Source organism: Cricetulus griseus (assembly GCF_003668045.3).
Source record: "Cricetulus griseus strain 17A/GY chromosome 1 unlocalized genomic scaffold, alternate assembly CriGri-PICRH-1.0 chr1_1, whole genome shotgun sequence".
Lineage (NCBI taxonomy): Eukaryota > Metazoa > Chordata > Mammalia > Rodentia > Cricetidae > Cricetulus > Cricetulus griseus.
The window spans coordinates 22,377,603-22,395,716 of NW_023276807.1; the positions used below are offsets into that span (position 1 = coordinate 22,377,603).

General features: G+C 36.7%; 1 protein-coding gene across 2 annotated transcripts in view; it reads left to right on the forward strand.

The window, feature by feature from the left end:
* Positions 1-18,114, forward strand: part of Smap1 (small ArfGAP 1) — an 80,771-nt gene that overhangs the window by 43,120 nt on the left and 19,537 nt on the right. The window contains exons 4-6 of one of the 2 annotated variants that reach the window (XM_027392808.2): positions 1,294-1,369; positions 7,103-7,183; positions 12,046-12,126. In XM_027392808.2, the coding sequence (XP_027248609.1) occupies positions 1,294-1,369; positions 7,103-7,183; positions 12,046-12,126 (238 nt within the window). The remainder of the gene's footprint in view (positions 1-1,293; positions 1,370-7,102; positions 7,184-12,045; positions 12,127-18,114) is intronic. The other variant, XM_027392807.2, reaches the window with a different exon arrangement.

The window sequence follows — 18,114 nt, forward strand, 5'->3', positions numbered from 1 at the left end:
GAGTCATGTTGCCAGTCCTTTAAATCCATCTTTGTTGTACTTTGACATTAGGATAGAATTCATGAATGACCATAAATGTTTGAACCAAGGATCTATTTCTACAAGTGAACTTTAGTTAGAACTTAGCTATATCCACTAAGTTACAACATTTCTGTGACTACATGGAATCTTGTAGATACAGAGTTGACTGGTTAAAACATGGATATACTCATGGAAAAATTCCTAAAATATTTACCTGTTCCTTAAAATGTGCAGATCTCTAGAGTTATTCATTTTTTACTTTAGGTAGAATTAACAATGAAGAATTAGCTTGCATTTGGTATTTTGCACAAATACATTTGTACATGTGTACACACTCTGCACCGCACACACATTCTGAGTGTTTTTGCTTTAAGGGGTTCATAGGAACTGAGAGCAACCAAAACTGGCATAGCCCTTTAAGTGATTTCATTGGAACTGAAAAAAAATTTCTAGCCGGGCATTGGTGGCACACACCTTTAATCCCAGCACTCGAGATGCAGAGGCAGAGGCAGAGGCAGGTGGATCACTGTGAGTTCGAAGCCAGCCAGGTCTACAGAATGAGTGCCAGGATAGGCTCCAAAGCAATACAGAGAAACCCTGTCTTGAAAAACCAAAAAAATTCTAGTTTTCTGTTAACTATTTTTATGAAACAGCATCAATTTTAGCCTCATGTGATTTTTAAATATTTCTTACTACTTAGATAATTTCTGAAAAGCTTCCTTGTTACAAGTGAAAACCTTAGTTTTAGTTACTGAACTTCTGCATTCCTCACCTTTGCAAAAAAAAAAGGGGGGGGCACTATTTTAATATGTAGGAAATTCTGAGTTTCACCCATTTATGATATAGTTGGTAAGGTAGGGGAAAAAATCATTTCTGAGCTAGTAACTCTTCATTTATCTTGTGGAAATAGCCATAAGTACAGCACTTAGCATGCACCCTTTGGTATATTCTGAGTACTTCATGGATGACAGTTTATTGCAAAATGAACCTGAGGTAAATCGAGAGTTTAGTGATAGAAGTGGTGGTGGAGTTGGAATTAAGAATTATACTGTTGTTTTTATTTTCAAGTTGGGTTGATTTGTTTGTTTGTTTAGTTGTTTTTGAATGAGTTTTCCTGACATATGTGCACTTTCTGTGGTGGGTGGGGGGGAAGAAAAGCAGGTTACAGACCTGTACAGAATAGGGTGGGGTAATTAGTTTGGAGAGGAAATGAATAAAGGGAAATGTACATGTGACTGAACTCACTGTTTTCCTTAAGTTATCTGTCTTCAGAGCAGTAGAATTTTTCATCAGAGATAAATATGAAAAGAAGAAATACTATGATAAAAATGCTATAGCTATTACAAATGTAAGTAAAACCTTCATCTTTTACCAACTGATGTTAAGTAGATTTTAAACATATAACATATAGCTCAGTTTGTTTATTGTAAAATATATTGTTGCATATGCCTAATTATTTAAATATTGGGATTTTTTCCTTTTTAAATTTAAATTAGAAGCAATCTTATTTATAAGTCAATCTCAGCTCCCTCTCCCTTCCATTCTCCCATGCCCACCACTGACCCCCATCCCATCCCTTTTCTGCTCCATAGAAAGGGTGAGGCCTTCTTTGGAGGGGGATCATCAAAGTCTGTCACATCATGTGGGGCAGGGCCTAGCTGCCCCCCCTCCCCCAGGCTGAGAGAGTATCCTCTGTGGGGAATGGGCTCCCAGTGTCCATTCGTGCATTAGGTATAAATGCTGTTCCATTACCAAGGGTCCCATAGACTTCCCAGGCCTCCTAACTGAGACCCACATGGAGGGGGCCTGGTTCCATCCTATGCTGGTTTTCAAGCTGTCATTCTGGGGTTCATGAGCTTCCCCTTGTTCAGGTCAGCTGTTTCTGTGGGTTTCCCCAGCATGGTCTTGAAATTTGCAGGCAAATGATGGAACTAGAAGAAATCATCCTGAGTGAGGTAACCCAGTCACCCTGGAGAAGGGGAATGGGACAAGATTCCCTGAACAAATTGGGAGCCGGGGGTGGGGGGGGTGGGGGTGGGGTGGGGTTAGGAGAAAGAGAAGGGGAGAAGAGGAGGGGGAAGAGAAGAACATGAGGGATCAGGAAGATTGAGTAGGAGGAGGAATAGAGATCAAGAAAAGAGAAACCTTAATAGAGGCATTCCTTATAGGTTTAGAGAGAAGTCTGGCACTAGGGAAATGTCCAGAGATCTACAAGGATGACCCCAACTAAGAATCTAAGCAATAGTAGGGAGGCTATTTTATTTATTTATTTATTTATTTATTTATTTATTTGTTTATTTATTTATTTTTGGGGGGAGGTTTTTCGAGACAGGGTTTCTCTGTGTAGCTTTGGAGCCTATCTTGGCACTCGCTCTGGAGACCAGGCTGGCCTTGAACTCACAGAGATCCACCTGCCTCTGCCTCCTGAGTGCTGGGATTAAAGGCATGCGCCACCAATGCCCTTCCCCTATAATGAGATTGATGGAGACCTCATATGCCATCTTAGAGCCCTTATCTAGTAGCTGATGGAACAGAAGCAGAGATCCACAGCTAAGCACTGAGCCGAATTCCTGGAATCCAGTTGTAGAGAGGGAGGAGTGATGAGTAAAGGGGTCAAGACCATGCTGTAGATTTTATTTTATTTTATTTTATTTTGGTCACATAAAGTTGAGAACCTGTAATGTAGAGCAGGTTCAGATTACTTGATCTTTCATTAAAGCAATTAATTTTGTAATTAAAAAGAAGACAAAGCCAACAGTTTAAAAAAAAAAGAGGGGAACATAAAATTACTTTCTAATTAGAGAAATAAATGCTAAAGAAAACTTGTTGGGTTTGTTGAAACATGAATAGTTTCCCAAGAAACTATACTATAGTAATGCTGGATACTTCCCTTGATTATTCATAAGCATATGGTAATAGTTGTTACCTTACTGTGGGAATCAAATATATTAATCAACTGCTTCTACTTAGTTTTTATTTCTGATTAAAATTTCCCTTCTCAGGTAATTATATAAGGCTAATTGTCTTTATCATTGATATCAATTTTTGGGCCTTTGATTCCTTATTTAATAAGCAAGGATTAAAGTAGTTAATCTCATGAAGTCATTTGTCAGGCAGTTTGAGACAGTAGCTTTCATCTCATTTTTCATGTAATAAACTAGCCTTTTCTTTTGGTTCCTGTTCAGTTACTTTTATTTTGCTGTGGTGAAGCAGCATGACCAAGGCAACCTATAGAAGGAAGGGTTTATTTTGGGCTTACTATTCAGTTCCAGCGACATTAAAATCTATCACCACACTAGGGAAGTATGGCAGCAGGCAGGCAGGGCAACAGGAGCTGAAGGCTGAGAGCTCTGGGCTCCAGCTGGAGATGTCACAAATCTTAGCGATCTCATGACCACACCTCCTAAGCTCCCCAAGCAGCCATCAACAGGGAACCAAACATTAAAACGCCCAGAGACCCAGAGATATGGAACTGAGATAACTCTTGTAGTTCTCTGAACTACACCTTCAGTGGGTGGAATAGACAAAAGCTATTGAAGGCTAAATTAACATCAATTGTTGAGAATGATACTAATAATGCACTTGAATTTAAGGCTCCATTAATCCTGAAGTGAACTAACTATATACTTAATGAATTTTCATATAAAATATTATTTAGAATATTTTATAAAATATACTACTTCATATTAAACCTGAATGTGGAATTCTAAACCTCTTTTACTTTGGGTTTTTATTCTTAGCAAGTTGGAAGTTGGGGTTATGCATTAATTCTTAAAGAGTTTTATCTTTGGATGAGAGCTGGTTTTCTCCTTTTTATGTACATTTGTTACAATAATTCTTTCATTTATAGGAAATGTGGTAAAAATGACAATGCTTAGGATGAAGTGTCATGGTATTTTTAACTTCAAATAGTTCAGTGAAATCTGGCAGTTTAAATGTGTATGTTCATGAATGTGTGTAACACAGAGAACAAACATGGTGTGTTGTTAACGTGATGGATAGTAATATTTATACAGGCACTGATACTATATTTTCTTAGGTTTTTTTTTTGTAGGCCTGGAAGTAACAAAATTTAAAATAAAAGATTATATACTCCCAAGTTTGTATTACTAATGAAATGAAAATCCAGAAAAATTCATAAAAGTTATTTACATGTAACACATGCTCAAAGTCAGCTAGAATACCTAGAAGAGGTTATATCAGGCTTTAAAAATATGGAACAAAATATGAGTTCCTTATATCTAAGTTATTTCTTGAAAGAAGTGAGACCATTTGTATACAGACAGTAGTTGTATACTTACATGATATACTTACATATCTTACATGATCATTGAGTTTTATGTGGCTGTAACTCCTTATGTTAAATAGCTCTAATTTGTTTTAATTTCTTATTTTTATAATTTATCTGTGTCCTGTTATTTTTAGCATCATCAGGATGTGCTACTGATTTTAATTTGATTTTTTATTTTAAGAATATTCCTATTTTCCTGTGGAAGACAATTTTAAAACAAAGTACTGATTTAATTCTTGATTTTCTATAATAATATTTCAAAATGTGACAAAATACAAAGTAATGAACTACAATGTAACAATAGCAGTGAGCTTTGTTGTTTTCTGAAGTGTTGTACCACAGCCTCAATGTACCTGTGAATCAAGGTCTGCTGGAATCCATTGGAATGAGAGTGAAGCTAGAGGGGAGTCTTCATTGCTAGGAGCCATTTCTTTTCAGTTAAAAGAATGCCTTCAATAGGCAGCCCAGGTGGTGCTGACTGACTGTAATCTTAGTCTAGAGCAGTGGTTCTCAATCTTCCTAAAGCTGTGATCCTTTAACACAGTGGTGATCCCCAACCAAATAATTATTTCATTGCTACTTCATAACTATAATTTTGCTACTGTTTACTAATCTTTTTTTTCTTTTTTGTTGTTGTTGGTTTTTTTTGTTTGTTTGTTTGTTTTTGGAGACAGGGTTTCTCTGTGTAGCTTTGGAGCCTGGCACTGGCTCTGTAGACCAGGCTGGCCTGAAACTCACAGAGATCCTCCTGCCTCTGCCTCCCGAGTGCTGCTGGGATTAAAGGCATGCACCACCAACACCCAGCCCTATTTACCAATCTTAGTGTAAATATCTGATATACAAGATATCACAACCTCTGTGAAAGGGCTGTTCCACTCTAAAGGAGAGAACCACTGGTCTAGAGGCTGAGGCCAAAGGATCCCAAGGTCAAGGACTGTCTAGGCTACTGAGTGAGTTCAAGGCCAACTTGGATTCCCAGAAAAAGCCATGTCAAATCAAAAGGAAAGAACTTATAAAGTGTGGGCATTTCACCTAGTGGGAATAAGAAGAGCAGAGGCTCCTAAAAGTTGCTAGAGGCAGGCTAGAGAATTGAGACCAGGAAAAGTTGTAGGTGACTGAATAGCAAGAGTGTAGCCAGAGCAGGGAAGGAAAGGCGGATCCTATAGGTGTGATCTAGTTAAGGACTTTGGACATTGTCCTTGTGTAATATGTGTAATTTATCTAAGTTCAGATTTGCATGTGAGAATAACTTAGTATGCAGAAAGGGTTTGGGGAAGTCAGGAAGACTAAGCCAAGAAGACAGTAGTACTCTTTCTGTAGCGTAGTTAGTATGAGAAATACATGGTTTTGAGAGATTTCGAACTTTCAAGAGTACCTAGTTTGTTTCTTTTGTCCTCTCTTCACCTTCTGAACAGGAAAACAAGCACTGTTACAATAAGTTGTGTTTTTGTTTCTTGATGTTCTGAATACCCCTCTTCCATTTATATTTTTGTTTTTCTTTTTTTACAAGTTTGTACAAAAAAGTTTTGTGATACAAGTTACCTTATTAAGTGATCTTATGTTTTAAATCCCATTTTACATGAAAATTTCAATAAATATCTCTAGGAACAACCAGCCTTAAGTTGGGTTCTAAGGTACAGTTTGACCAGATTCTTCCTTTTTTTAGACAAGATCTCTTTATGGAGCCCTTTCTGGCCTGGAATTCACAAAGATCCAGTTGCCTTCCTTGTGTCCTGAATGCTGGGTATGCCACCACTCCAGGCTGGTTTGACCTTTCCTTAATGGAAAGACTACATTTTATGTGCTGTACATTTTCTTTTATGTGAGGATTGTTCTAATATTAAAATGGCTAGTTTACACAGTTAAACCAGATTGAACACTGTGCAAGGGGGAAACAAATGTCCAAAGTGACTCAAGAACTACAGTCATAATTAGAAGATTGAAGAAGGACTTGGGATCTTGTAGTAATATTTTGATTTTTCATAACAGCCCACCTCTAAATCCCCATAGGCACTACCAGTGTGACTTGGAAATATAGAGATGTTAGCTTTATGGTTCTAAAGATCTGGCATGCATTTTATGAATGTATTCAGTTATATTTTTGTGGTTTTAAAAAAAGAAAGTGGATAGGAAGTTGGTGTGCAAAGCTTTCAGGTGAATTCCATTTTTGTGTGTAAATGGCCTCCTTATATATGACTATCGGTGCTTTAGGGTAACCCAGCAGGTGCAGCCCTGGGACTTCTGTTGGCATGCTCAGCTTCATGGAGGCCATGAATAAATTACTTTGTTATAAGTTTGTTGCTACTTAGCTGTTACATTAACCCAGTCTTTGCTTCTGCTTTCTTAAACATCAAGTTAAAAATTTTGATTACTTTTTACTATTTCCCCTGCTTTATTTTCCATTCCTAAAGTTATTATCAGCAAAAACGAAAATGTTTACTCTCCTACTTTGCATAAAACTTTTATTAGGGTTTCAGTGGTAACCTTGACTGAAAATGAATTATCAGAAAATTATAGTTTTGCTCTGATCCTGTCTAACTAGAGTCTAAATTTTGTAGCCCAGTAAAATGTAATTATATATATATATATATATATATATTATTATCTTTACTATGTCTTTTTAAATATTTCACACAGACACTTAATCTTTGGCAATATTTTGCTTTGTTAAAATTCTTTAAACTGCTTTTTATCGGAAACATTTGCGTGTTTGTTTCTTTCTGGTGTTTGTCAGTTTTGATCACCACCTTCTCTTCTTTTTCCCTCCTAACTCTGCATCTGCACATCTAGATTTCCTCTTCTGATGCTCCTCTCCAGCCTTTGGTATCCTCTCCTTCTCTGCAAGCTGCTGGTGATAAAAACAAATTAGAGGTATAGTAATGTTTTCCACATGTGCATTCGTGGTGCTCCTTGATAGGTTGGCTTCCTCTCACAGGCTACAATTTCTGAACACCAGTAGAAGTCATGTTTGGAATGATATCCAGATTGAAAGATGTCAGATACACTAATTTACTGAATCTTGTCCTTTGCTATTGGCATGAGTAAAGTTTCTTTCATTCTGTATTTAATTTGAGAGTGACTGATTTGGGGGCTATTACTATGTGTAGCCATTAAGCATTTTGTTGTTGTTGTTGTTGTTGTTATATTCATTACTACCTTATAGGAACTTTAAAGATAGATGAACTTTAAAGATACATTGTTGTTAAATTCTCTGATCTCTGGGTCTTTGGTCAAAAAAAATCTTTTCTGATTATGGTGCTGTTACTATAAGCACTTGAAAGCTAATGTCAAATTTCTTTTCTTTTTCTTTTGAAGCAATATCAACTCTCATATAGGAAAAAATACGTATTTTATGGGATTATGACTTTAGAAATGTCAGTGATGATTTTTTAGGGTATATTCTGAGTGGAGGTAGTAAGATAAGTATTCTTATGTCTTGTATTATATATTCTTCCAAGTCTTGTGTGCACATAGAGTTTTAATTTCTTTTGATTGTTTGCCTGTGTCTACTTCTTGATAGGTGACATGCTAGAGTTGTGAGAGACAAAGACAAATAAGATACACCTGTACCCTTGTGGACTTCATAGTCTAGTGGGGGGAAATAAGTAACTATACAACCATACAAGTTTATAATGCAGTGTATTTATGCAGTGACTGAGATAGCTTTGCTAATACTAATATAGAAAATATACTTCTGAGGGGTTTTATACTCTTAAATAGGCATTAGCTATAAGGATCAGGAGGTATTCTAGGTAGAGAAAGCAGCTTGTGAAAAAAGTATGGTTGAAGTACTGTGTTTAAGGATTGGCAGCGTGAATGGTATGGAGGAAAGAGGGAAGAGTGGGAGAGAAGTGGGGGAAAGTCCTTCAGAATCCACTGAAGGAGACTGGTCTTTATTCTGAAGGCTGTGGTACTTTAATGATGAGTTTTAAGGGGAAGAGGTGAAGGATCAGAATTTCATGTTTTAGCACTGTTCTACTTACTGGCTTCTGGGGAAGTGAATTTTGTTGTAATGAGTGAGGGAAAAGGCTCAAGAACCAGGCTTAATTTGGGAATAAAATGACAGAGAAATCTGCTAAAGTGGGACAGAGAAGAGTGTGGTTTTGAGAGATGGTAAGGTAGACTATGTGGTGTTTTTAATACCTGGTGAGCTGAGTCCATTCCCTACTTCCTGTGAGATAAGTTGAAGAAAAGGATCTGATTTGAAGAGAATAATGGAAAAGGAGGTGAATTCAAAGTTGGGCATTTAAGTATGAGGTTACAGACATCTAGTAGATATTTGGACACAGCGCTGAGATAAGAGGTAGGAGAGGTGGAATCTCAGGTCTGCGTAGAGTGCTGAACCACCAGAGGAAAGCCGTTTCCATGACAATAGCTGAGAGTTATTGGCACTGGGGGAGTTCGAAGCCTTTCCTTCAATGTAGTTCAGGGTGAGTTTTGGGATTTCAGGTGTGTGCCACCATGCTTGTCTCCCCCCCCCCCCAACAGCTTTGATCCTGTGGGTAAGAGTTGTCTCTGGGTCAGACTCTTGATCCTAGTTTATATTCCATCCTGTTAAATGTTGCTTCCAGTCCTCGATCATTATGCCGTAACTGGAATCAGCTGTATTTCATTGGCTGAAATTTTAGTATAAAAGGGAATCAAGTCATACTGCTTTCCCTCTATTGAATGTAAGTAAGTACATTTATTTTGGGTGATTTCCTTGTACCCACCAATCACAGTGATTAAGATATGAGCCTTTTTTATTGGTGATGTTTTCCTTGAAAAATAACTTGGTTATTGTAGGCTGCTGTATCAAAATACCATGTGTTGTGTGGCTTATGAACAATAGTAATCTATTTCTCACAGTTCTGGAGGCCGTAAAGTTCAAGACCAAGGCCCTGTGCCTTGTGTGGGCCCACTTGCTTATTCATAGAATGACACCTTGCTGTGGAAATGGGTAAGACTCACTCTGGGGCCTTTTTTACAAGAACACTAACCCCAAAGGCCCTCAGCTCTTCATACTGTCTCAAAGTGTTGGGGATTTAGTCTCAACACATGTATTTTGAAGTGGCCCCAAACATTCCAACCATAGCAGTAACTAACAGCTCTGAGAGGTTAAGGAGCAACTTACTTAGCCTATTAGCATGGGCCAGCTTTTCTCACTAACCCTTACTAATTATGTCTGGAACACATTTTATAATTTATAAGAGGTTTGCTCCTTTTTTTTTTTCTTATAAAGTAGGGATAATTGCTCACTTCATAAAGTTGTTGTGAGAATGAAATGAGTTTGGAACAGTGCCTGCCTAGCACATAAAGGTTCAGTAAATATCAGCTGTAATCTAAGGAATAACAGCAAGTAAAGCTCCATTGTACTTGAGTAATGACAGTAGTTGCTTTGGACAGTTTTTGCAAAGATTAAATTAGACACTAAGGAAGTGTGCATAGATGTATTTTGGAAATGAAGATTTGCTTTAGGTTATGGTTGAGCCAAATATAAATTTTACTTTTAGTTTGAAGTTCCAAGAAGTTGAAAAGTATTCTGAGAAATAACCTGCTTCCTAGATGGTCTTCTGTTTGTTCTAGACCATTTTGATATATACTCATTTGGTAATTAAAATCCATTGAACTTTAGGTATTCAGAAAGTACAACTTTGTTACGTTTATTTTGTTCTTGAAAAGCATGATTAAAACAGATGGTTTGAGAAATGTTGTTCTAAGGAGCCTTAAATATATTTTTTTTATCCAGTTTGTTCTAATTTGATTTTCTGTTGCTATGATAAATACCATGACCAAGAGCAACTTAGGGGAGAAAAGGGTTTATTTCAGTTTACACTTCTAGGTTACAATTCATTATTGAGGAAAGTTAGAGCAGGAACTTAAGTAGGAAGTTTAAGCAGAACCCATGGCGGAATGCTGCTTTCTAGGTTGCTTACTGGCTTGTACTCTCATGTAACCCAACCCCACCTCTAGGGGTGGTACTCTCACAGTGGGCTAAGTCCTTCCTCATCAATCAAGACAATCTCTCATAGACACCGCCACATACCAGTCAATCAAGGCAGTTCCTCAATTGAAATTCCGTCTTTCCAGCTAACTATAGGCTGTCTGTAGTTGACAATAAATACTAACACACAGGTTCTAGAAATTTAGCCATGTGTTCTCATTTTGCTACACATGCACTATTTGTTGGTGTCTGTATACAAATGTATTCACCAACTTACTGTTACACTGCTTGCTGTAAAAGATTAACAGAAGTGCTTTAGAAATTTGCTGCTATTCTTAAGCTTGTAGTTGAAGGCATTGCTATTTATGCTATAAAGATAATTGTTATAATTATATTTTTAATTTGGGACCAATGCTGAGGGTTTTTCCCCCCTTTTATATTTTGCTGCAAGTGCTGAAATTGAAATTAAATTTCTCATATTGGTGTCCTGCTTTATAGTTTATAATAGTCTGAGGTTTTTAACACCTTTTTAAAATAAATGCATTAAATTTGGCTTTGAATACTTTTAAGCAATCACTATATAGCTATCACTAATACTGTGTAAACTGAATGCTATTGTCACTTCAAAAGCTCCCATCTTACTCTCTTTTAATCACTTCATTCTTCCTGCTTAGAGGTAATTAGCATCCTGACCTTTCCACTTATCATCATTGTCAATTTGTGTTTTTATTTGTGTATGTATGTGCTTTAAGTTGTTTTATTATTTTCTAATTTTATACTGGTATGCATACTACCTTCAAAAGAATATATTTTTTGTCCTTTTTGAAATTTATATGAATGGTTAAGTCCTTTGAAGTTCTGTTAGTTCACATTATAGCCTAGGAATTACTACTGTTCACTAATTTATACATGGCAGCTACAGATTGGGTCTTTAGATATTTTGACTAAGTTATATGTAGTTATCCCCCCTTCTCTCTCTCTCTCTCTCTCTCTCTCTCTCTCTCTCTCTCTCTCTCTCTCTCTCTCTGTCTCTCTCTGTCTGTCTGTCTGTTTCCTGACCTTTAAGATTTGTTGTTACTGTTCTTAATTCTTCTTGGAGTTCAAATGGTGAACACCATAATATTACCATTATTGTAATTTACTCCAACTACTTACACCAGTCATTTAGCTCTGGCCCCATGTACTGTCCTTAGTATTTTTAATGTGAAAATCTCTGTACTTCTTTTTAAAAACATAAAACTATGTTAGCAGCCTGAAAATACTTCGTGGTTACTTTTGAAATTAAGATGACTTTTTATTTTAACTCCTGTGTTTTTCTGACATGGTATTATTATATTCATATCACAAAGAACGTCTGTACTGCTGGGCATGTGGCCCACTCCTCTAATCCCAGCACTTGGGAGGTGGAGGCAGGCAGATCTCTTGAATAATAAGCCAGCCTGATCTACAGATTGAGTTCTAGGACATCAGGGCTACATAGTAAGACATGGTCTCAAAAAGAAAATATATAGTATAGCCTGATGTAAACATGTACTGAGAATTTGCTGAATTGAGTTCTTTAAAACAAACCCTGAAGTTGAATTGTTTCACTCCTGACATTTTGATTAATCCTCTGTATTGTCATTAGCATGTAACTTCAATGAAAAAAATGAAATTGCTTTTGACTTTCAGATTTCAGTAGTATGTGGATAATGTAAGCACTTGATATTTTTGTCTTTCTCAAATGATTATTTGGACTAATACTATAAAAATGAACTAAAAACTTCTGTTTTAAAAAGTAAACTTATGAAAACTTTGGACTATGTTTTAGAAAGAAAAGGAAAAAAAAAAGGAAGAGAAAAAGAGAGAAAAGGAGCCAGAAAAGCCTGCCAAACCACTAACAACTGAAAAGGTAAAATTTCTTTTTAAAAAGTAATCTAAGATTATCATCTTATTATATGCCTATATTAAAGACTTTCTGGTATTTATGAAATGCTGGTTATTAGCCTTTCAGCAAGTAATTATGCAGTTAACGCTTCGTATTTAGCATTACCTTCTTCTTACATGGTTTCCAGTCAGTTACAGCTGTGGGTTCACATCATCTGAGAGCCTCATGAAACAAGAATTCTCCTCTGAGTGACCCTGAGAATGGTGACTTTAGCTGTCATGTACAGTGAAACTGGAACAGAAGCTTACAGAATGAAAGAGTCATGTGAGAAAGCTCTGAGAGGAGCCCATGCTTATAACACATGAGCTAGATCTTGAAGCAGAGTAGTTTTAATGTGCAAGGAAAGATGTTGGATGGTCTTGGAAACCGGAAATGAATTTGGACAAACCTGTGTTTGTATATGAAGAGTAGTGCAAAGTAAGGTCAGATTGGCAGATTGAATTCATATCTTATTTATTTATTCTCCTGGTTGAGGAGAGACTCTGGAATATACTTTGTTTTTGTTTTCTCTCTTCATTCCTCCCTTCTAGAGCTCAGACTGACTCAAGTTCTTTTCTTAAGTTTTTAATTCCCTGAGACCCTGAGAAAATTTAATGCAATTCAAGTTGCATTTGAATTGATGTGTATATGCTCTAGCAAGTGTATGCATGTCCACCAAGGTGTTCGGAGGTCAGAAGACAACTTGCAGTTGGTACTCTCCTTCCACCATGTGGGTTCTAGGGATTGAACTCAGGTCATCAGGCTTGGAAACAGACATCTTTAGCAGACATCTGCTGTGCCATCTCCTTGGTTCCCAGGCCACATGCTTAGCTCTTCCTTCCTCAGCCTCTTAAGTGCTGGGCTGATGTGAGGCATCACCTGGGTGATACTTGGGTTTCCAAAGGAGGTGGTGCACCTAATTTAGAGGCATTCTTGCAAAATTATTTTGGCAGTAATACGTAAGAAAGGTGTGAAAGATAAGCTAGACTTAAGGAGTACCCCATATTTGTAAAGGGATTGGGTGTATAATTATGGTGCCTTGGTTTTGAATGTGTTTCATTGTACATGTGTGGAAACATGGATGGAAAATGATTAGTAAGGCAATGTGCTTGATTTTAGCTTTTGAAAATATAAAAAAATCAATTTTATTGAGGCATAAGTGTCATGCTACAGTGTTTATCTATTTATAGGGCATAATAAAAGTATATATTGGTTCTTCCTCTTGTCATTGATTGGAATGATCTATGCCCGCAACAAGTTATAAACTAGTCTTGAGCATTGAATAGCTACTAAGTATCCAAGACTCCTGCTTCTCAATGTAGAAGTTAAGATTGTCCACTATAGATCTCTCTCTACTTCCTAGCTTTCTCCTTTCATTCTTGATACCGTTTAGCTTTTACCATGGTCACGTACCTCTGCTTTCCATATTCATTGAATTACTTTGCCAAGGATAGCTTTCCTGTTCCAATCTTTTACCTTAGACATCTTCCCTTCACCTTTTCCATACAAGCCTTCTAAATGTTCCAGTGAGATAACATTTTCTTTTCCTCGAGGTCATGGTCATGTTGCTGTGCACTTGATTTTATTATTTTTATCATGTATTATTTAATTCTATAATTACATAACAGACTCATATTTTGTTTTTTAAAATCATGTTTGGGTCTTCTCCTTCTCCTCCTCTTCCTCCTCATCCTCCTCCTCCTCCTCCGGTGATGTATTGTGTAATTACATGTAAAATGATACCTCTCATCTCAAAATCCTGTTAGCATTGTTATTCCAAGGTTACAGAGAAAGACTATTGCACCATAGATTACTCAATAACTTACTCCATGCTAAAACCCATAAGACTAGCCTGCTACATGGCATTATTTTATTTTTTCAAAATACTTTGTACTTTGTACTAAATGTTATTTTAGTGACACTTTACTAAATTCTGTTCTTACCTTTTGTCAAATTAGATTTTTTTGCTAAATATTATATAATACTTTCTTGAAGGAATAATTAAATTGGTGATTATAACCTAATAACTGTTTTAAGTCATTCCTTGTAAATTTCAATTCAATAGACATCAGTGAGTAGCTATGAATGAGATCTATTTTAATTTCTTATTTGGTTACAAAGGAATTTTAAAATCACTGCTAAGTTTTATATTTTGTTTAAAAATAGTGGAAAAGTTGAGATGATTATATGATGCCTTATTGTTGTACTTACCAAGACACAACCTTGATCACTTTTAAAGCATGTTTTCTCCCTTTAAAAAGATAGTTCACCATTAACATGTAGTACAAATTTGTTAGTGACTAATATTTTGTGCCCTTGCACACAAATCCCTTTTGTGTTTTGCTGTGAAAATGAGCAACGGCAGCTATTTCAGAATGGTGTCTCTATACAAGGACCCTGAGAAAACTTACAGAGTGTGTGAATAGTGAATAATCTACCTGTATCAGGACCACCAGCCCCCAAATCTTGACATGGATACTTACTGTTAGTTATGAATGCTCAGCCTTAGTTTAGGCTTGTCCTACTAGCTCTTTTAATTTATTTTAACACATTTATTTTCATCTGCATTTTGCCTTGGGGCTTTTTACTCTTCTTTCATTCTGTATGTCTACTTTCCTGCTTCCTCTGTGTCTGGTGGCTACCTGGCTAGCTTGCCCCTGGTGTCTCCCTTTCTTTTTGCCTTGCTCTCTCTTTAGCTTAGATTCCTTCTCCTACTTATTCTTTCTGCTCAGCATCCCTGCCTACTCTACTGCCTAGCTATTGGCCGTTCATCTTTTCATTAGACCAATCAGGTGCCTTAGACAGGCAAGGTAAAACAAATGCAACACATCTTCGCATAGTTAAACATATGCAGCATAAACAAATGTGACAAATCTTTATATAGTTAAACAATTATTCTGCAACACAAATGTAACACATCTTATTTAAACAAATATTCTGTCCCATAACATCTACTGCTTCCCCTTCAGCCTACAGGTTTCATTAAACTCACTTCACATCTTGGTTTTGTTACTCAACCTGCAGAGGTTCAGGACTCCTGAGGCTGACAGTGAGAACATTGCTGAGAGAAAAATCACTTAGAAGGGAAAACTATGAGTTCCTATGATATAGTTGGAAAGATGATACATTTAAAAGCATCTGTAGAGAAACTGGAAGAACTTAGCACAATAGAAGAAGCTTTGCCCCACAAGTAGGCATTTTTTTTTTTCATCATAATCTTTCTGATCTGGTATTTCTATATGACACTTGAAGTTCACAGAGGAGAGATAAGTGTAGTTGTAGTAAAAAGAGTAAAAGGAGTAGTCAAAATAACACTGTCATTATTAGTTGGCTTTATTGACAAACTTATCTATGCCTAGAACTATGCCTGAGTTTTTACACACAGTATATGTATGCATGTATGCAATTTTCAATTTATATGCAAAATTACCAACTATATAACACCACTGAAGGTAGGAAATAGAACTAGGCCAGAAACTCAAAAACTATATAGCCACTACCATTTCCAAAGAAAAATGTCTACTCTTCCAAAAAGAAACCATTATGTTGTATCTTTTTGTTTTTCTTGTGATGTTGTTTATTTAATCTAGGAGGCATGCACATTCTAAACATAGCTATATCACTGAGTTACATCCCCAGCCTTAATTGCATCTTTAAAAATACCTTTACCAGATCTTTATGAATCCCTAAATAGTATGGCTTAATTATTTCTGTTAGGAATAACAATACCATGAATATTCTTTTATATTTTGCTTATCTGTAAGAGTCAGTCATGTGCAATTATAGTTTATCTATGCTCACTATTTTGTATTCCACTCTACACACACACACACACACACACACACACACACACACACACACACAGAGAGAGAGAGAGAGAGAGAGAGAGAGAGAGAGAGAGAGAGAGAGAGAGAGAAAGAGAGAGACTGCTTTTTAGTTTATTCCATAGTAGAACACATAGTAGGTATACATTCTGTATAAAAAACATAAAGATAGCATCATAGTAGATCTTTGTGCTCTGTAAATAAGGAAAATGGAGAAGAAACCCAATTTGATGTTAATAGCAATGGAATGTTGTAGTCTAGAAACTAGAGACAATTTGTGAAGACTTTTCTTTGTCTATTTTAATATTGAAGAAATGAGAGAGGAACTTCCAGCCAGGGTTTTTTAGTTTTTTTTTTCTTCCACTTCATTAGATTATAAACAACGAATTGATTCGATTTCCTACAATAGCTGATTAGAAGCATACTTTCCCCCACTGTGGAATGATCTCCTGTTTAGTTTTGTTGAGGCATGATGGCTCATGATGACTCACTCATATTGCCTCTGCCTAGTGTTGGGAGAATAGGCAAGTACCTCAGTGTCTGGCCAAGTATTCTTAAATAAATTCTTTTAATCTCTACTCTCCCTTTTGCTATTTTGCATACTCCTCCTTTTAAATAAACCAAATCATCATGCAACTAATAGCTGTAGTTCAAAGGTGTAATCAATAACTGTTAGATGTAGTTCTTGTAGATTCTTAAGCTTGACTCCTGTATTCTTTTTCTGTTAAAACCAGTAGTATAAAATATTACTGTAGGTACACTTGAAATTGCTCTTGAAATGACCTTCTTACTTTCCAGATTTTATAACACTTTCTTTTTAAAGATGAAAATCAGGCTAGGTATATAACCTCAATGGTAGTATTTACCTGTCATGATAAGGCACTGGGTTCCATCTCTATACCACTCAAGAAAAGAATGGAAAAGTTAAATGTGAGAGAGAGAAAAATGAATCAAGGAAAAGTATTTTTCTTAAGGCCTGGTCTCACTCTATAGTCCATGCTGGCCTTGGACTCTGGCAGTCCTCTTCCCTTGGCCTCCTCAGTGTTTGGTTGCAGGTGTACCCACCATGCTGGGAAGAAACTTAAAACTTTATGTAAATGTGTATATGACTTGGGGAGGCGGCTCCATCCTTAAAGTACTAGCTGAAGAAGCATGAAGACCTAAGTACCCATGTAAAAGCCAGGTGAGTATGGTAGCCTGCCTGTAGGCCCAGGGCACAGGAGGCAGATTTCTAGGAGCAAGCCAGCTAGCCAGACTAACTTAAATGAGCAAGCTCTGGGCTCAGTGACAGACTCTGCCTCATTATATTGTAAGGGAGAGAATGGCCAGGGAACATACCCAGTGTCAACATTGGGCCTCCATACACACACACACAAATATGTGAACATACATGTACATCACACACAAAATAAAAATTTGCAATCAATAAAAATGTTTGTCGGTCTAAAAGTGACATTTGATAACTAGAGATTTTATTTTACAAGTGCAGATTTAAAAATATCATTTTCACTGATTTATAACATGTGACTCCTGTGTGAGCCCTGTGAAATGTTCAGTTTTACACACTTATGCAAGCAGAACACACACAGATCAGCACTCCACTCTAGTGCTTCTGCACTCTGTCATTAATCACTATTAAGTTTTCTATCAATACCAGTGAGTTTTGTCCTTTTGAATTGTATGGCAAGTAGAATCAGGCATGCTACCTTTACTGTCTTTGGGTTCATCCATGTTACTACAGCATCATTTGCCTGTATAAAACCATACATAATTGTTTTTCATTCTGTTTTTTTGTTTGTTTGTTTGTTTTTTGAGACAGGGTTTCTCTGTGTAGCTTTGGAGCCTATCATGGCACTCCCTCTGGAGACCAGGCTGGCCTCGAACTCACAGAGATCCGCCTGCCTCTGCCTTCTGAGTGCTGGGATTAATCATTCTGTTTTAAGTAGTGTTGGAACTCGGGGTGTTGATGAATCCAAGCTGGTATGAACACCCCTGTAGTGTTTAGTGAGCATACGCATATACATACATGTAGCTATGTCTTCTAGTTATATGTATTTTGGACCACAGGGTGTGCATATCTCCACCTTGAACCCTTCTGCTAGAATTTCCAGAATGATTGTATACTTTATATTCTCTTGAATACTGTATG